The sequence below is a fragment of the Cuculus canorus genome, chromosome 14, assembly GCF_017976375.1.
Source record: "Cuculus canorus isolate bCucCan1 chromosome 14, bCucCan1.pri, whole genome shotgun sequence".
In the NCBI taxonomy this organism is placed as follows: domain Eukaryota; kingdom Metazoa; phylum Chordata; class Aves; order Cuculiformes; family Cuculidae; genus Cuculus; species Cuculus canorus.
This window is the reverse complement of record NC_071414.1, coordinates 910790-928751: the sequence shown is the minus strand read 5'-3', so window position 1 is coordinate 928751 and position 17962 is coordinate 910790. Positions and strand designations below refer to the sequence as shown.

The window sequence follows — 17962 nt, the reverse complement described above, 5'->3', positions numbered from 1 at the left end:
GGGACCTTAAAGCCCATCCAGTTTCACCCCCTGCCATGGGCAGGGACACCTCCCACTGGATCAGAGGCTCCAAGCCCCATCCAACCTGGCCTTGAACCCCTCCAGGGATGGGGCAGCCCCCACTGCTCTGGGCAACCTGGGCCTCCTCACCCTCACAGGAGAACATTTCTTACTAAGATCTCATCTCAATCTCCCCTCTTGCAGCTCAAAGCCATTCTCTCGCATCCTCTCCCTGCACTCTCTGATCCAGAGCCCCTCCCCAGGTTTCCTGGAGCCCCTTTCCGTACTGGAAGCTGCTCTAAGGTCTCCCCAGAGCCTTCTCTTCTCCTGCTGAACAACTCTCAGCCCGTCCCTGTACAGGAGGTGCTCCAGCCCTCAGATCACCTCCGTGGCTTCCTCTGGCCTCGCTCCAACAGCTCCCCCTCACCCCTGTGCTCAGCCCCCACAGCGGGGCTCGGCGCTGCGCGGGGACCTCAGACAGGAGCAGGACCCGCTCCCTCCCACCGCCCCCTCCGGCCCCGCCCCGCGGGAACCGGTCCGCCCTGAGGCCCCGCCCCCCATGCCTCCCCAGGACCCCTCTCCCATCTCCCGCCCGAGGCCCCGCCCTGCGCACGCGCCCTGTACGCTCCGGCTCAGGCGCGCACGCGCAGAGAGGATCCAGGATGGCGGCGCCCGTGGACCTGGAGCTGAAGAAGGTGCGGGGACCTTTGCTGTCCGCCGGCCCTTTGTCCCCTCCTCTGTCCTCCCCGTTTCGCTCCCTCTCCCCCGCCTCCGCCTCCCCACCTCTGCCCCCCACCTCCCTCTTCTTCTTCTCTCCCTCCTCTCTCGTCTCCGTCTCCCCCCTCCCTCTCTCTCCCTCCCACCCCTCTCTCCCTCCTCTCTCCCTCTCTCCCCCTCCCCCTCCTCTCCCCCTCCCCCTCCCCTCCCCCTCCCCCTCCCCTCTCCCTCCCCTCTCCCTCCCCTCTCCCTCCCCTCTCCCCTTCTCCCTCCCCTTCTCCCTCCCCCTCTCCTTTCCCCTCTCCCTTCCCCCTCCCTCCCCTCTCCCTTCCCTCTCCCTTCCCCCATTCCTCTCCCCTTCTCCTCCCCTCCCCTTTCCCCTCTCCCCTTTGCCCCTGCTGCCTCCCGTGCCCCGTCCGCTCCCCTGCCGCTCCCTGCAGCCACACGGGGCGAGGGGTTGAGGCAGACATTTCTCTCCCTGCAGGCGTTCTCTGAGCTGCAGGCCAAGGCGATGGACACGCAGCAGAAGGTGAAGCTGGCCGACCTCCAGATCGAGCAGCTCAGCAAAAGCAAGAAATACGCACACCTCACCGACACCGAGGTGATGATGCTCGGGGACGAGACCCGCCTGTACGAGGGCGTGGGGCGGATGTGAGTAACAGGCACCGGGCACTGGGAACCAGGCACTGGGTGCCAGGTATGGGGCACTGGGCACTGGTTACCGGGTACCAGGCCCTGCGTGGGGAGAGCCCGGCCCTTGTGGTGACCCGTATTGCTGCTGCCCTGGGCATGACGCTGTGCCTGTTTAGAAAGAACGTGTCTGCATTTTCTCAAACACATTCATGGGATTCGTTCTTCTCGCTGCCTTTCCGTTGTCATTCCAGCAGCCTGCCTGGGAGTGCAGCCGGACTCCCTGGGTGTGACTCCTGGGATGGGCTCCTGCAGCCTGACAAAACACTGCTGTGAAGGTTATGGGCTCTGTGGTTTCACTTGCTGGCTCTGCTCCTGGGTGTGATGGGCTCGCCTGGCCCCTCTGGGAATCTGTGATCTGGGCTGGCAGAGTAGCGTTCTAGTGGCAAAACCTTCAGCTGTGAGTACGCTGTCATGAATTTCTCCACCTTCAACCATTTCCAGTGCCGTTTCCCTCAGACTCCTTGAGAACTCATGTGCACAGCTCATGTCCTCAGGGCTTTATTTGCACAAATGATCTACAGAAATGTCCTATACGGTATTGTGCCAGGGAATGGATCTGACGCGTGTTGCCCTGACCTAAACCCTTGAAAGTGAGCATAAAGCTCATATGGGCACTGCCAGGACCCCCATAAAGCTATGTTGCTGTGTGCTGGGAGGCTGTCAAAAGCAACACCTCAAACCAGAAGTAAACGTGTTGTTTAACTGCCACCTGCACTACTGTTCTTCAGCAGCCTCTGACAGAAGAACAGACGCAGTGGTTTCAAACCTGAAGCATGTGCCCCCTTGGTCAGTATCACACCAGCTTTCTGCATGATTACTTTGAGAGCTGTAGTGTTTCTCTCTCTTCCTTGGGGGTTGGGTAACAGGAATGGCTCTGCACGGCTCAGGATGTGGCTTTGTGAAACACTGGACCTACTCTGACTGCTCCCAGGAAGCGTGATTGTATCAGCCTCTTCCCTACCCCGTGTTTATCCCACCTTCTTACCTGGACTCGTGAGCTGGTCCTGCATGAACCTCATGAAGTTCCACAAGGCCAAGTGCAAGGTCTTGAGTTAGAGCAATCCCAAGCACAAATCCAGGTTGGGCAGCGAGTAGGTTTGGAGCAGCCCTGAAGAGAAGGACGTGGGGTGCTGGGGGATGAGAAGCTCAACATGAGCCAGAAATGTGCACTTGCAGCTCAGAAAGCCAATGGTGCTGCATCCAAAGCAGTGGGACCAGCAGGGAGGGAGGGGATTCTGTCCCTCTGCTGCGCTCTGGTGAGACCCCACCTGCAGCCCTGCATCCAATTCTGGAGTCCTGAGCACAGGAAGGACATGGAGCTGTTGGGGCGAGTCCAGAGGAGGCCACAGAGATGATCTGAGGGCTGGAGCACCTCCTGTACAAGTTGAGGCTGAGAGAGTTGGGGTTGTTCAGCCTGGAGAAGAGAAGGCTGTGGGGAAACCTTAGAGCAGCTTCCAGTACTGAAAGGGGCTCTGGGAAAGCTGAAGAGAGGCTCTTGATCAGGGAGTGCAAAGACAGGACAAAGGGAACAGTTTTCAGCTGCAAGAGGGGAGATTGAGATGAAATCTTAGGCTGTGAGGGTGGGGAGGCCCTGGCCCAGGCTGCCCAGAGCAGTGATGGCTGCCCCATCCGTGAAGGTTTGAAGGCAAGGTTGGATGGGGCTTGGAGTGACCTGTTCTAGTGGGTGGTGTCCCTGCACGTGTCAGGGGGTTGGAACTGGATGGGCTTTGAGGTCCTTTCTAACCCAAACCATTCTGTGATTTTTCATGTCAAAGTGGATGATCACAGGGGCAAGCTGTGAGCCAGGACACACCACACATGCCCTGATCTGCTAAGTCTCCAGTGTGACTTGTAGGGAGGCATCCTGGCTGGGAAGCCAGGAGTGGCTGTAGTTTGCCCTTTGCAGGGAGTTTTCTGATGCACCCAGGCTGTTGGAGGTGTTCAGCATGATAGGGTTTGCTTCTTGGCTCCTGGTAAACGAGCTTTTCCACATGGGTGAATTAAATGCTGGCTTTGTGTGGGGTGGTGATGACTGGTACCTTTAAAGGAGACAGATTTCGTTCCCTTGCAAGAGACGACTGATTTGACCCGGGCAGGCTGTAGGCGTAGCAAACACTTGTGTTTGGAGTAGTCATGGGACAACTCATAAGGGTTTTTCTGTTTGATTTTGTCGTGGAGCAGGCAGGCGAAGAGTTGGACATAATTCTGGAGTCAACAGTTTTTTAAAAGCCTATTTAAGATCCAAAAGTACAGAATACTTCTCCCAGCTGAAGAATTCCCTCAAGATTCCTTACAAATGTGCGTGTACTGTTCTTTATCGTAAAGCAGTCCTGCTTGTGAATCACGTGGGGAGAGCAGATGGCATTTCAGTGCTGGCTGAGAAGCATTGTCCTGCTTTCTGCTTCTGCCTCCCCATAGGAGTCAGAGAGACCTTCCCTGTGTCCTAAGCCGTTGATGCTTGCTTGTGTGCAGATGAGCAACAGCCCTGTGGAAATCCACCTTTTCCTTGCCTGCCTTTCCCGGGCAGGGTGGCTTGGCTCGGCCTCCTCAGGGATGGCTGAGGGCCATTGGAACAATATTTGCATTATGATGGTATTTAAAAGCTGAACTCTTTGTGGCCTTTGTTATTCCTATCACTATGCAAATATAGATTAAGAGAGTGCTCTTCATCTGAATGCTACTCGTTCATTCTTTTTTTTCACTTTTATCCCTCCTACCCTACCTCATGCAGGGTTTACGTGCAGCTCTGTCTGGAGCTGGAGGCTGTCCTGCTGATGGGCAGTGATGCTCTGGATGATCTTTCACGCCCTAGTGTGGAGAACAAGCACCAGAAACATGAGGCTCTTCCTGCAGCCCACTCCAGCCTAGGAGAGAATTGGGCTTTTAGCGAAGCAGACTAAAGCAGCCCTTGAGAGGTGTCTCTGCCCATCAAAGGCGGTTTGGAAATGGGTGATCTTTAAGGTTCCTTCCAACCCAAACTATTCTATGATTCTATGATTTAAAATCCAAGGGCAGTCTGGCATCTTGTGTTCCACTAGAAACCAAAGGGGCTTGTCATGGTTGTTCTGCTGGACATATAAGCTGTGTTCTGTGAAGCGGAGATGCGGGTTTTTGCATTTGTTGACTGTACTGGCTTGCACACATGTGGGAGTTAAGCCGCCAAGAGGATATTTATGATTTCTTGGTGTCTTTTACATAGTCTAATGTGCAACTGTCAGAGCTCTGGTGGCATTTGGTTATCCAGAAAGGATGGAGGGCTGCATTAGCATTAGCTCTGATTGTCCGTGCTCTTCTGACCGCTTGTTGGAGTAGCTGAATTCTTTGAAATATATTTTATGCTTCTGTTCTGTACTAAACTTTTTTTTTTTTTTTTTTTTTGCTGTTTTTCTTCTTTAACCCATTTAAACTGCTCCTTGGAATCTGGCTTGTACGTACGTACAAGGGCCAGTACGTACACTTCTGCGGAAAAAGACATTCTGGGTCTTTGTGGAATTTGAAGACTTGAGGAACTGTGGTGACGTGCTGCATCTTGGGAGGAAATCTGCCTATTTGGTACTTGGCGTCTGCACTAGCCAGAAGGCAATTGTGTGGTTTTTCTTCCCTGAACTTCCTTTCTGTGAAGCTCCATGTCAAAGTCGATTTGTTGTTCCTCAACTTGGTCTCTTTTGTTTATTTAAATATCACAGTGTATAGAGCCTCGCTGGCCTCTACTTGTGAGGCTCAGTTTACTTTCACTATAGCTATTTTTGGTTGGACATGAGAAATGTCAGTGCCACATAGTATGAGATGATGAATCGCCACGTACTGTACATATCCGTGAGGCTGGGACAGCATCCGAGCCCTGGCATCTTGCCAAAGACATTTCAATTCTGTTACTTCATACTCTTCTGAGAGGCCTGTTACGTAGCCTGAGACATCTACCGCTCTGCTGGGCTTCAGCTTAAGCTATTTGTGATCTGGTATCATCAGATTGCTTTGAGAACTATGCTGAAAGTTTAAGCTTCAGAATTCTGTCTGAATATTCCCTTTGCATTCTTTGGACCCATAACTGGACAAGGTCCTTGTTTACAGCAGAAAACTGCCCAGCTCTTGTGCTGGGCACAGTGAGGATAGCACTGCGGGTCCGCACGCCATGCTGAAACAATCAGTTTGGGATTGATGTTGCCTTATCATCAGTTTTTATTTCTACAACAAATGAGGAAACACCTAGAAATATAAAATATAAGGAAGTAAAAATCAAGGAAATACTGCAACTTTATGTTTTGTGCTAGTATAGTGTATTGTTACAGTTGTCCCAACAAAATTACTTTGTGTGAGTGTGGTATTTCCTGGGAACAGCTGCAATAACGTGATTTTGGCTGTTTTTTTTAAGAGTGGTTCAAATTTTTGGTGGCTGAACTGTACACAAGTGAAACCTGAGAGAGGATTAAATGTTCTTGATCGCTCCTGGAATCTAAATGCATTCCTGCTTTTACTGGGATTCTTGGATTTGTTTAAAAATGAGGTGTCTCAAATCCTGGTGAGCTCTTTCCTCAGCCTCTGCAGACAGTGATCCCCACTTCTCATTGCTCCGTGCCACTGCAGTTGCTGCATTTTCACTTGTTGTGTGTATGGGACTGGGGTTCAATTCTGCCAGTGCAGATCACTGCAGGACGTGGTTGCCGTGCTGTGTCAAAAACTCATCAAGAACTGAAGGACACGCGAGGCTTAGTCCTTATGGCTCAGTTTCTAACTATAGGCCAGGCTTTGAAATCTGAGTGGCTTCTCTCAGGGCTTTGTGTGGGATTGGGTGCTGCAGCCGCACTGGGGGGCTGGCAGGTGCTGCAGTGTGCCCCAGAGTTTTTGTGGCCATTAAGCGGGACAGGGGTGCTGGGAGATGGTGTGTGAGGAATCGTGGAACGGTTTGAGTCGGAAGGGACCTCAAAACCCATCCAGTTCCACCCCCTGCCACGGGCAGGGACACCTCCCACTGGATCAGGGGCTCCAAGCCCCATCCAACCTGGCCTGGAACATCTCCAGGGATGGGGCAGCCACCACTGCTCTGGGCAACCTGGGCCAGGGCCTCCCCACCCTCACAGCAAAACATTTCTCCCTAAGATCCCAATCTCCCCTCTTTCAGCTGAAAACTGTTCCCCTTGTTCTATCCCTGCACTTCCTGATCCAGAGCCCCTCCCCAGCTTTCCTGGAGCCCCTTTCTGTACTGGAAGCTGCTCTAAGATCTCCCTGCAGCCTTCTCTTCTCCAGGCTGGACAACCCCAACTCTCTCAGCCTGTTCTTGGATAGGAGGAATCACAGGCGTGGCACCTGTGTGGAAGTAATAAGGTTTTCCATCACCCAGTTGGTGTTTATTTCAGGATTTTCTCAATTTTGAGCTGCTGGCTTTTGCTGCAGCCTGAACAGTGTTCTTCCGAGTGCTGTACATGAGGGGGGCTGTTAAAGTCTGCTTGATCTTTCAGATCTTTTCAGATCAGACAGTGAGCTGTCACAGGGAGCAAAAACCAAAGGCAGGCACACGCAGGACATTAGTAGTTTGTACAGGTGGCTGTGACTTGAGCAGTGCAGCATGGGCAGCAGCTGGTTGTCATCCTCTTTCTGACCGTGACGGAGTGTGAAAGGAGCACAGCAGGTCAGGGGACTGCATGGTTAACTGCTGACAGCAGTGGGATCCTGGGAGTCTGGGCTTGGGATTCTGTTCCTGATCAGAAAGGGAGCTTGTTCTTTTGGGCACAGGCTCCTCTTCCAACTTGCCCTCCCCCCCCCTTAGTTCTTCATCCTATTCCTGTTGCCCTGGCCTACTGCTTGGTAATCTCCTGGATATCTTGCTCCAGTTATAGCTCTCCTGCCCTGCTGCTCTATATAATTTCTCCATGCAGTACTGAAAGTTCAGAGATGAAAAGATCCCCGTGGCTTGCATACAAGATGTGTGCCTGCCCAGCTCTAGGAAACAAGGTGTGTTTCTTTGAAAAACCCACCTGTAAACAGAATGATGCAGAGTGGACACTTCTGGTAAGTCAGTGTCAAATGTATAAGCAGCAGAAAAAAGGGTCTTACGATAAAAATAATAACTATTTTTTTTAAAAAAATATGTTTTACTTACCCCTGGTTGAAATAGCCCTGCTGGTTATAGTCCCTGACCTACTCCATGCGCATTGTGATAGGACATTGGCCTACAGCTTTTACTTGATGCTGGAGACATTTAACTCTTCAGGAACGTTGTTCTGTTGGGACTAGGAGTATGCCATTCAAACAAATCTGTTCCATTTGTCTGTCCTTTATCTCTAACTTTTTCCCTGCCTGTTATCAGGAGGGAGCTACCTAAGTAAATGTAAAGGAGATGAAATCTAAACCGAGCAGATGAGGGCCAGAACAGAGACAAGCGACTCATGCAGACAGTTTGGTTGGCTGTGGTCCAGAGGCAATGTGCTGTCACATCAATGCGCAAGCCTTCAGCCAGTCTTGCGCTCACGGGGCAGTGCCTGGAGATCAGGCTGTTGTGGGGAACAAGGGCCTGTGAAAGGCTCCTTCGTTTTCTCCCTACCTCCCGAAAGAGGAAATCTGGGTTCTCTTGTGAATGCAACCTATCTGTTGCTTCAGTGGTACAGGGTTCTCTTTGAATACAAACCAGACAAGGATTATATGTCCTGGGGAGCTTGAACTGCTCCTGCTTTTGTAGCTTGTTTTGCCCAATTACTTTGGAAAAAAATTACAGATCACAACTGACTTATTTTTGAAGTTTTCCAAACACTTAAAATGGCACTCTGATACTCTGAGACAGCAAGGAATTTCCATTTATTTTAATACTTAGTGGATTTATAGATAACAGAATCACGGAATGGTTTGGGCTGGAGGGGACCTTAAAGCTCATCCAGTTCCACCCCGCTGCCATTGGCACGGAAACATCCCACTGGATCAGGTTGCTCCAAGTCCCATCCAACCTGGCCTTGAACACTTCCAGGGATGGGGCAGCCACCACTGCTCTGGGCAACCTGGGCCAGGGCCTCCCCACCCTCAACAGCAAAACATTTCCCCCTAAGATCTCGAGATGTGCTGAAAACCATTATCCCTCGTCCTATCCCTGCCCCCCTGATCAAAAGCCCCTCCTCAACTTTTCTGGGGGAAAGGAAGCTGCTCTAAGGTCTCCCTGGAGTCTTCTCCAGGCTGGACAACCCCAACTCTCTTAGCCTGTCCTCATATGTGAGGTGCTCCAGCCCTCAGATCATCTTCGTGGCCTCCTCTGGACTTGCTCCAACAGCTCCATGTCTTTCCTGTGCTGAGGACTCCAGAACTGAAAGAAGTACTGTATTTAAAGTACTGTTTTTGAGTATTTTCCCTCATTTCCTAAAAGAAATGTTGGACTTGAAGGTCAGAGTCCATGGGAAATCACTTGAATGCTAGAGCTCTTCCTTCAGAACGTAGGGCTGGGTCTTTGGTTCAGCACGGACACTTGCATTTGACTGTTCTGTGGCAGAGGAAAACGGCCAGATCACTGGACCAGAGAAGTACTGGGCAGTCCCTGTCTAATCTGTGGCTTGCTTGGGAATGCCTTTCCCAGTGTGGTGCTGAGGGGCAGCTCACCAGCAAGATGGGGTGTGAGCAGGCACCCGGTGCTCAGGGCCCACAGTTGCTGGGGAAATTCCCAGAGTTGGTCTCTGTCTGATATGTGTACGAGGTCCAGCAAAAAAAACTGGGGCTGTGCCTGTAGCAGTTTTTATTTAACAAATTAAGAAAATGGGTTGTGCTCACCTTCACAGCAGCTCCTGAGCTGACACGCGGCTGTATGCGATGCACGGTACGATCCCCCAGGTCAGTTCTGAAGGGCTGGAGAGTCTCCACTGGTTTCGTTTTCACATCTCCTGATGACAACAAAGGGATTCCTTTGTGCACCAACTGGATCTCTGGGATCTCCTTGCCATCAGCCTCGGTCAATAACTGAAAACTTTCTGCTGCAGATTTCTGCAGTTTCACAGGAAGCTGCATTTGCGCTTGCTGTTGACTCTTGCACAGCAATGTTTTCTGACTAAGGGAAGGAAATGTCTCTATTCAAACACGTGTGCACTTGCACTGAGTGAGGCGATTGAGTTGAGCTTTGACTTGCTGTGATGGGTTAGAAGGTGGTCTCAAACATCTCTCTGGCTCTTCCCTCCTGCTCTTGGTTCCTGAGCTGTAGGGTCAGTCTCGGTTCTTTTGTGTTGTACCTTGGATGTCAACAGGATACATAAATTTTATGTGAAACAGCCTTAATGTGAATGAAGAATCCAGGTCTGCGTGTCCTCTAACTGAACTGCCTATTCAAAGCCTGGAAGAAGGAGGAGTCAACTCATGACCCCTCCGTTTAGCTGGGGAGGGACTTTTTACAAAGGCATGTAGTGATAGGACTGGGGCAATGGGTATAAACTGAAGGGGGGAAGATTTACACTAGACATAAGGAGGAATTTCTTCGTGATGACAGTGGTGAGGCAGTGGCCCAGGTTGCCCAGGAAAATTGTGGCTGCCCCATCCCTGGAGGTGTTCAAGGCCAGGTTGGATGGGGCTTGGAGCCACCTGATCCAGTGGGAGGTGTCCCTGGCCATGGCAGGCGGGTGGAACTGTATGGCTTGAAAATTGGATGGGGCCTTAGACAGCCTGATCTAGTGAGACGTGTTCCTGCCCGTCACAGGGGGGTTGGAACTGGATGGGCTTTAAGGTCCCTTGCAACCCAAACTATTCTATCATACTATGATTCTATGATTTAAAACACTGCAGTAAAATATGAGGGCACCAATCCAGCTGGATGTGGTCCCTAGTTTACACAAGTTCAACACAGAAACGTGAGAACCAAAGTGTTGGACTCGGGAATGGAGCTGCTCTCTTCAGTTTTTAATTCTCTTTTCTCCAAAACTATTTGCTGAACTGACAGAATTGTTCAGCCAGTGTAAAAAAAATAAAGCTAAATCAGGCTTTCTGAGAAAAAACAATTTTCCAAAGCCTTTTTGGTCCACAAAAGCTGATCCTAACAGGTTTGTTCTTTCTGCTTAGGAAACAACAGTGGGATTGTTTTAGTGCTAGCTAATTTAACGCTAGTATCCAGAAATATCTCTGTATTGGTGTTATGCCTGAATTCTTTTGACTTTGTTATCTTCCCATGCACTTTGGTGATGCTTGCTTTGTTGTAGCAGGTTTGGGATGTGCGGAAGCAGAGGCTGACATATAAACCCTAGCTGTCAGTGGGGTCTCCCTCCTCACACATTTCCTGGGTTTCTTCCTGGGCAAGGCACAAAGGGTTGTTTTTTTTTTTTTTTTGTTTTTCCTTTAATCTGGATGGCTTTGCTTTGCCGCAGAGCTGTGCCCTGCTTTGCTCGCTGTCCTGGAGAGGATCCTGGTGAAAGGCTGCTGCTGAAAGCGGTGACAGGAGTTTGCCTGGCAGAGTGCAGGAGCATCCATGTCCCTTCATTTACCTCTGCAGAGTTCATCTCCAAGATCATGGAAGATTTACCAATAGAAGAAAACAATGAAGATGATCCGAGGGCTGTAGCACCTTCCGTACAAGGACAGGCTGAGAGAGCTGGGCTTATTCGGCCAGGAGGACAGAAGGCTCTGGAGAGACCTTAGAGCAGCTTCAAGTACTGAAAGGGGCTCCGGGAAAGCTGGGGAGGGGCTTTTTAGAAGGGCATGGAGTGACAGGATGAGGGGGGAAAGGCTTTAAATTGGGATGGGGAAGATTTAGCCTAGATATTAGGAAGAAATTCTTCACAATGAGGGTGGGGAGGCCCTGGCCCAGGTTGCTCAGGGACGTCGTGGCTGCCCCATCCCTGGAGGTGTTCATGGCCAGGTCGGATGGGGCTTGGAGCCCCTGATCCAGTGGGAGGTGTCCCTTCCCATGGCAGGGGGTAGAACTGGATGGCTTGAAGGTCCCTTCCAACCCAAACCACTCTGTGATTCTATGAAAATTGCTTTAAAATAGATATTCTATTTAGGGTTACTTGACCGGGATGTTCCTGCCAGATACTATTCATATATTATTGTGGTTTTTTTGAAGGGGGTTGGGATTTTGTTTGAGTTTTGATTTTTTTTCCTTAGGAATTTGTGAGGAATTCTTAAAAATACAGCAGGTTTTAGAGATAGATCTTGTCTTCCCATTACTGGAATAATTCTTTCTGTTTTCTGCTTCTCACAGCTTTCAGATATGGTGTAGCCTAGACTGCAGGGAGTCTCCTTGGAGTGCGCCTGCTCCCAGGGTGCTGCACTCACCAGGGTTTCCATAGCTGAAACAAGCAGCTATGATCTAAAAAATTGCGTTAAGGCTGAATTAGACGATAAAACCAGTAAAACAGGGATAAAGGAAAAACTACGTATGGAGATTTCGCCTTCATGAGCTGCAGCCGTGTTTGCGCTGGTTCCTCACGGTGTGCAGCTGATGTCCGTCCCTGTAGGGCAGGGAGGAGTTGTTTGCTCTATTTCTATTCTTTTTTTCATAAATTCCATTTATGTCAACTGAGCCTTCAAAAAGAATCAATGATGTTCTATAAAAGCAGAGTTATTTCCTTATTTTGGCTTATACTCTAGCACACATTTAGGGGTATATTCCTGCTTTCTTTTTTTAATGCACCAAGCATGGACAATAGTATAAATCTGCCCTCTTGTTAAGTGTCTGGCAATGCAGAAACTGTTGCTTGCAAGCGATGTTGCTATCTGGGCGTGAGGTAATGTAATATGCTGTAGCTATTGAGAGACAAAAAAAAAGTCAATGTAAACACAGCCCGAAGTGCCACACAAAGCCTGTGGCCCCTCGGCAGGGCAGGGTGGTCGCGCTGGGGTAGTCCTGGCGAGGTCTGAAGAGACAAACAGTGGGGCACTTTTTTTCCTCTTCCTTTAGCTCCTTACAGTAAATAGGTTTATGGCTTACAAACGTTCATCTGAGTAAAAGTTGCCCTTGTTGTGGCCTACGTAAGATTCCGTTTGGATGGCTTCCAGCACCGCTAATCCTGGTCTCTGGGCATGCTCCTGTACTGCCAGGTTCTGCTGCCCACTGGCGATGCTGCCTGCTTGCTTCAACCCACATTTCCAACCCAGACAGCTCCTCATGCATCTCCACCTCCTGGAGCTCAGTAGTGAAATGACACGTGAACTGCTGCTCCTGGAATGTGTTCATATATAACCCTCCCAATATAACCTGCAGGGTTTATTTTGCTTTAAGGTATGTGGTGCTTTGGCAGGGAGAAGCGGGAATCATTAGGTTCGGCTATACTGAGAAGGACCCAGGGAGACAACTGACCACTAAAATAAAGCACACGTAGGAAAATCTTCAGCTCCACGTGTTTCTGAGCAAACTCTCGTTAGGGTATACGAGCTGTTGAATGGGAAAGTCAAAATCAGACTGAAAAATGGGAAACCCTTCGACCTGAAGGATGGCAGCACAGTCATCCAGATCATCCTCCTGGACTTAACACTGGTGAGGCTACACCTCAACTCCAGGGTTCAGTTTTGGGGCCCTCAGTGCAGGAAACACATTAAGAGGTTGGAGCACATCTGGAGACGAGGAACGGAGGTGGGAATGGTCTGGAGCCCAGGGGTTCTGGGAGCAGCTGAGGGACCTAGGGCTGTTTAGCCTGGAGAAGAGGAGGCTGAAGGGGGACCTCATTGCTCTCTGCAGCTCCTGGAAGGAGGTTGTGGGGAGGTGAGTGCTGGTCTCTTCTCCCAAGGAACAAGTGATGGGATGAGAGGAAACAGCCTCAAGTTGTGCCAGGGGAGGTTTAGATTGGATAGTAGGAATAATTTCTTCACTGACAGTGGTGAAGCCCTGGCAGAGGCTGCTGAGGGCAGTCGGGGAGTCCTTATCCCTGGAGGGGTTAAAAAAACCATGTGTCCTTGGCACTCCAGGACATGGTTTAGCTGGCACAGTGGTGTTGGGCTGACAGCTGGACTGAATGAGCTTAGAGGTCTTTACCAACCTTAACGATTCTGCGATTCTTTGAAGATCCATGTAAGAACCTGTGCAGGAAACCATGAAAGCTGTGCTTTCCCCTGCCCCACACTGGTACACATCCCTCTGACTAATTCCAGAGTGAGACCCCTTCACAGGCAGGAATGCATCAGTGCTGTTTGGGCATAACGATGATGAACGACAGATTGGAAAAGCCTACTCAGCCTGGCTCGCAGCTCACACCAAGTGATGCAGTTACTCCAGCTTTACTGTTCCCATCGCTTTCGGGAAAGCTTCAGGTTCTGAAAAGAAAACTAACAACATCGTACAACACTCTAACATCATTGTAACACATTTACTGTGTTCCTAAAAGAAAGAGCACGTTAAGCACACAGAGCACAGGCATCTACAGGGAATATTTTGCTCCTTGAAACCAAATGTTTTCATCAGCCTGCTGCATGGAAAAGTTGGGCTAAGGCTAAGCTCAGTCATGCCCTTATCTATTTAAAGACGCTTTTTAATTCTGAACTTGCACTGCTGTTCAAGCTTTGAACGTACTCAGCAGGGGATTACTGCATTTTAAGTCCTGTTCAAAGCCAATGGAAGAGAGGCTTCCGAGGAGCTGATCCCAAGCAATCTAGCTTGATTGAACAGGAGCCAGCTGGGCACAACTGTGAGCACCCAGCGGTCCCCTTCTACTCTCCTAGGGTCTGCTTAAGCTTCTGGCAATGATCCGTGATGCAACTCGGAACAGGCACTGCTGGTACCCCAGCAAACTCCAGTTTTATTCACCCAAGGGGAATTACCTGGTCTAGCCAAGACAAGGAAGCAATAGTGAAAGAAAAAAAAAAAAGAACGTCATAGAATCACAGATTGGTTTGGGTTGGAGAGGACCTCAAACCCCATCCAGTTGTGACCCCCCTGCCATGGGCAGAGACACCTCCCACCATCAGGGGCTCCAAGCCCTATCCAGCCCGGCCTTGAGCACCTCCAGGGATGGGGCAGCCACCACTGCTCTGGGCAGCCTGGGCCAAGGCTTCACCACCCTCACAGCAAAACATTTCTTCCTCAGATCTCATCTCAATCTCCACTCTTTCAGCTCAAAACCATTCCTCTTCATCCTCTCCCTGCACTGCTGATGTAGAGCCTCTCCCCACCTTTCCTGGAGCCCCTTTCTATACTAGAAGCTGCTCTAAAATTTCCTTGCAGCCTTCCCTTCTCCAGGCTGAACAAGGCCTTTTCCTGCTGGCCACGCCATGGCTGATCCAAGCCAGGTGCTGTTGGTCTTCTTGGCCTGTGGGGCAGCTTTTCCAGCCAGTCTTCCCCAAGCCTGGAGCGCTGCATGGGGTTATTTTGACCCAGGTGCAGAACCTGGCCCTTGTCCTTGTTGAACTTCATCCAGCTGACCTTGCGTATTGATCCAGCCTTCATGGCCCCAGGTGGGAAGAGCTGTTTTGCAGACTGGCAGGAGGTAGCCCTGTGGCCTCTGCTGTGTGGCTCCTTCCCTCCTGGATTTAATACGATAATACAAATAGCCTCTGGCAGCAGCAAGTCGTCCAGGAGAAATGCCGGAGCCATTGCCTGAACCAGAATGGGAAGAGGAGAGCTTGTCCATGTCTGGGACAGAGGCTTGCCACCAAAAGTCTCAGACGTAAAGGCTGACGTTGGCTGCAGTTGCAAGTAATTGAAAATAGGGATTTTTAATGGAAAACCTTAACTACAAGCATCACTGGTACTCCACCTTCAATGACTCTAATGACTTTTATGACTTGTATGCCCTAATGAAGAGTGGTGTGTGCTGAACAAACATCTCCATAACCTCATTCATTAAGAGACAAATCTTTCAGTATCTAATATTATGTCTGAAAGTCAAGTAAACAGACATTTTGGTGCAAACAAGCTAAGTTATGGAATTACTGACACTGTCTGCACATCACTTTGTGGGTGTGTGCGTGTGACATGCGGGAGCAGATGGATGATGGAGCTGACAGCATTGCTGACAGCCTGGCTCGAGCCTGGAGCCTGTTTTGCGCAGCATGTAAAGAGCACTGCCTGAACTCTGAACCATATCCAGGAATTTAGGAGATCCCACCAGATGGAAACTAGCAGCAGGCCTCAGAGAGAGTATAGAAACCAATGTCCCTGTCTTAGGGAAACAAAGATCCTGATGTGGAGCTGGCAGAGGGAGGAAAATAGATACCAGTGGGAATATTTAGAGTGAGGTTTCTCTTTCAGTTCCCTTGTGCTGTAATTTTGTTCCTTGTATTGTGCTGGAGAACCAGCTGTCACCAGTGGTGGGGTGCATCCGATGCTCAAAGACTTTGCTTTGTCACAGAGCTGCTCGTGTTGGCAGCCCGGGGGATCTGGCTGAGCATCGCTCTTCTTGGGCACCTCACTTCTCTGCAGCTTGCCTTTCTAGTGTTCTTTGGTTTGGTTTGAAATTTTACCTTTATCTGTGGACACTGGAAAAATTGCTCAGTATCTGGAGTGGGGCAAATCCTGCTCAGTTTTCACTAGCCGTTCCCTTTGGAGTGGTTGGGCAGCTGAGAAGTGGTGAACTTGTTGATTCCAGCACAGGTATTTCTGGTGTTATTTAACAACAGAGAAAAAGTTTCTGTGGAAGAGGTGATCGTTACTGAGCTGTAGAGTTGCCACTGTAGTGCTGAACGTTCTTCTGAGCCATCATTTCATGTCTGACAATGTAGGTGTCATGTTTGACAGATGCGCTGGTGTGTGCTGTGACACCGCACCGAGAGAAGGCATGCAGAGGGCACTCACCTGGAAGAGGAGTTGTTTTGCTGCTTGTCTGCTGCTTTGTCAATGCTGAAAAGCTGTCCCAGTTCAGTGTACAACCTCTAGGAGACTCCTGCACTGGACTCGGGCGGAGCAGGCTGTGAGGGAGCTCTTTGGCCCTCATCTGTGCCCAGGAGCTGGTGTTGGCTATGTCATCTGCCAGGCTCGGTGTCGTGGAGCGGAAACTGGCTCCTTGACTCTGTGTTGTGACAACTCTAAATTTAGAGTGAGATGAGATCTTAGGAAGAAACATTTTGCTGTGAGGGTGGGGAGGCCCTGGCCCAGGTTGCCCAGAGCAGTGGTGGCTGCCCCATCCCTGGAGGGGTTCAGGGCCGGATTGGATGGGGCTTGGGCAGCCTGATCCAGTGGGAGGTGTCCCTGCCCAGGGCAGGGGGGTGGAACTGGATGGGCTTTGAGGTCCCTTCAGACCCAAACCATTCCCTAGTTCCGTGATTCTATGACTCTAATGTGGGGCCAGGTCTCAGCTTGTAAATGAAGTTCATGTGTTTGAAAGGCTTGTCGACAGACTCGCTCACAGGAGAACTACGTCCTAAGAACCTCCTGTTGTTCTTTCATGAGCTTAAAAATTCGTAAATAAACTGAACACATGTTACTGAAGCTGGGCAGCAGAATGGCATTGCCCTATTCCTCCAGCTTCGAGAGAAAAAGTATCATCCGGTTGTGTTTTACTTAGGGTAACTGGAAGGATGAAATCCGAATTAACTTTAAACTCCACTTTATTACAAGTGCCCTGCAGCGCCTATTACCCGACGCGCAGAACAAGCTTCTGCTTTTTCCAGGTGCTGCCATAAACCACATTATTTTCTTAGGTAAAAACTTTGGTCAAGATCTCCAGATTGTGTGTATCCCAAGCTAGAAGGTAAAACACTGGTGATTTTTTTGAGTCCTCCTTATGTTGGAAAGTGAAGCCACAGATGTAAATAGTTAACTGTGGATGTGGATTTATAGCTTCAGCTTTCAGAAAACCTTGCCTCTGAGAGCAGACACGGATGGCAGCACCCGTGTGCTTCAGGTTGAGGGCTCGCTGGGTTCGCATCAGGGAATTAACATGGGTGGCATGGAGCCAGTGGTGGTGAAGGCTGCCGGAGGGTGCTGCCAGCCGAGTCAGGGGTGTTTGGTCCAGTTCTGAGCCAGTGTGGGAATGGCCACTGGTTCCAGCCCACAGTTTTATGGCAAATAAAATTGGTGTGGTTGTATGTGTGCCCAACTGCCCGCACGAGTCTCGTCAGTGCTAGCTCAGGCCATCCAATCTTAATTGGCTGTCGCATGTCTGCCAGAGCATTGCGGGAGGGCGGGAGGGAGGATTTTTTCCCCGATGACTGCTGTTGACATTTGCAGAATAGCAGTGAAGTCAGCCGCCTGTTTGTTCAAAGGTAGCGGTGCTCAGCCATCTGGCATCGGCCAGAGCCCAGCAGGGACCTTCCCAGCTGCAGCACGGGGAAGATGGATCGAGCTGTGTGTTTAACTTCATTTCTTAGACTTAGGGTGTCCGTGAAACCGAAATGATCGATCTTGCTACACAGTTTGGGGAAGCAAATGTACCATAGAATCATGGAATGATTTGGGTCTGAAGGGACCACAAAGCCCATCCAATTCCATCCCCTGCCACGGGCAGGGACACCTGCTGCTGGATCAGGTCACTCCAAGCCCCATCCAATCTGGCCTTGAACACCTCCAGGGATGGGGCAGCCACCACTGCTCTGGGCAACCTGTTCCAGGGCCTCCCCACCCTCACAGCAAAACATTTCTCCCTAAGATCTCATCTCAATTTCTCGTCTTCCAACTGAAAACTGTTCACCTCGTCCTGTCCCTGCCCTCCCTGATCCAGAGCCTCTCACC

The 17962-nt window shown here is 50.3% G+C and overlaps 1 protein-coding gene across 1 annotated transcript in view; it reads left to right on the top strand.

The window, feature by feature from the left end:
• The first annotated feature begins 567 nt into the window (after positions 1–567).
• PFDN1 (prefoldin subunit 1) overlaps positions 568–17962 on the top strand; it is a 39255-nt gene continuing 21860 nt past the window's right edge. The window contains exons 1-2 of the mRNA XM_054079462.1: positions 568–695; positions 1202–1368. Of these exons, the coding sequence (XP_053935437.1) occupies positions 663–695; positions 1202–1368 (200 nt within the window). The 5' untranslated portion in view covers positions 568–662. The remainder of the gene's footprint in view (positions 696–1201; positions 1369–17962) is intronic.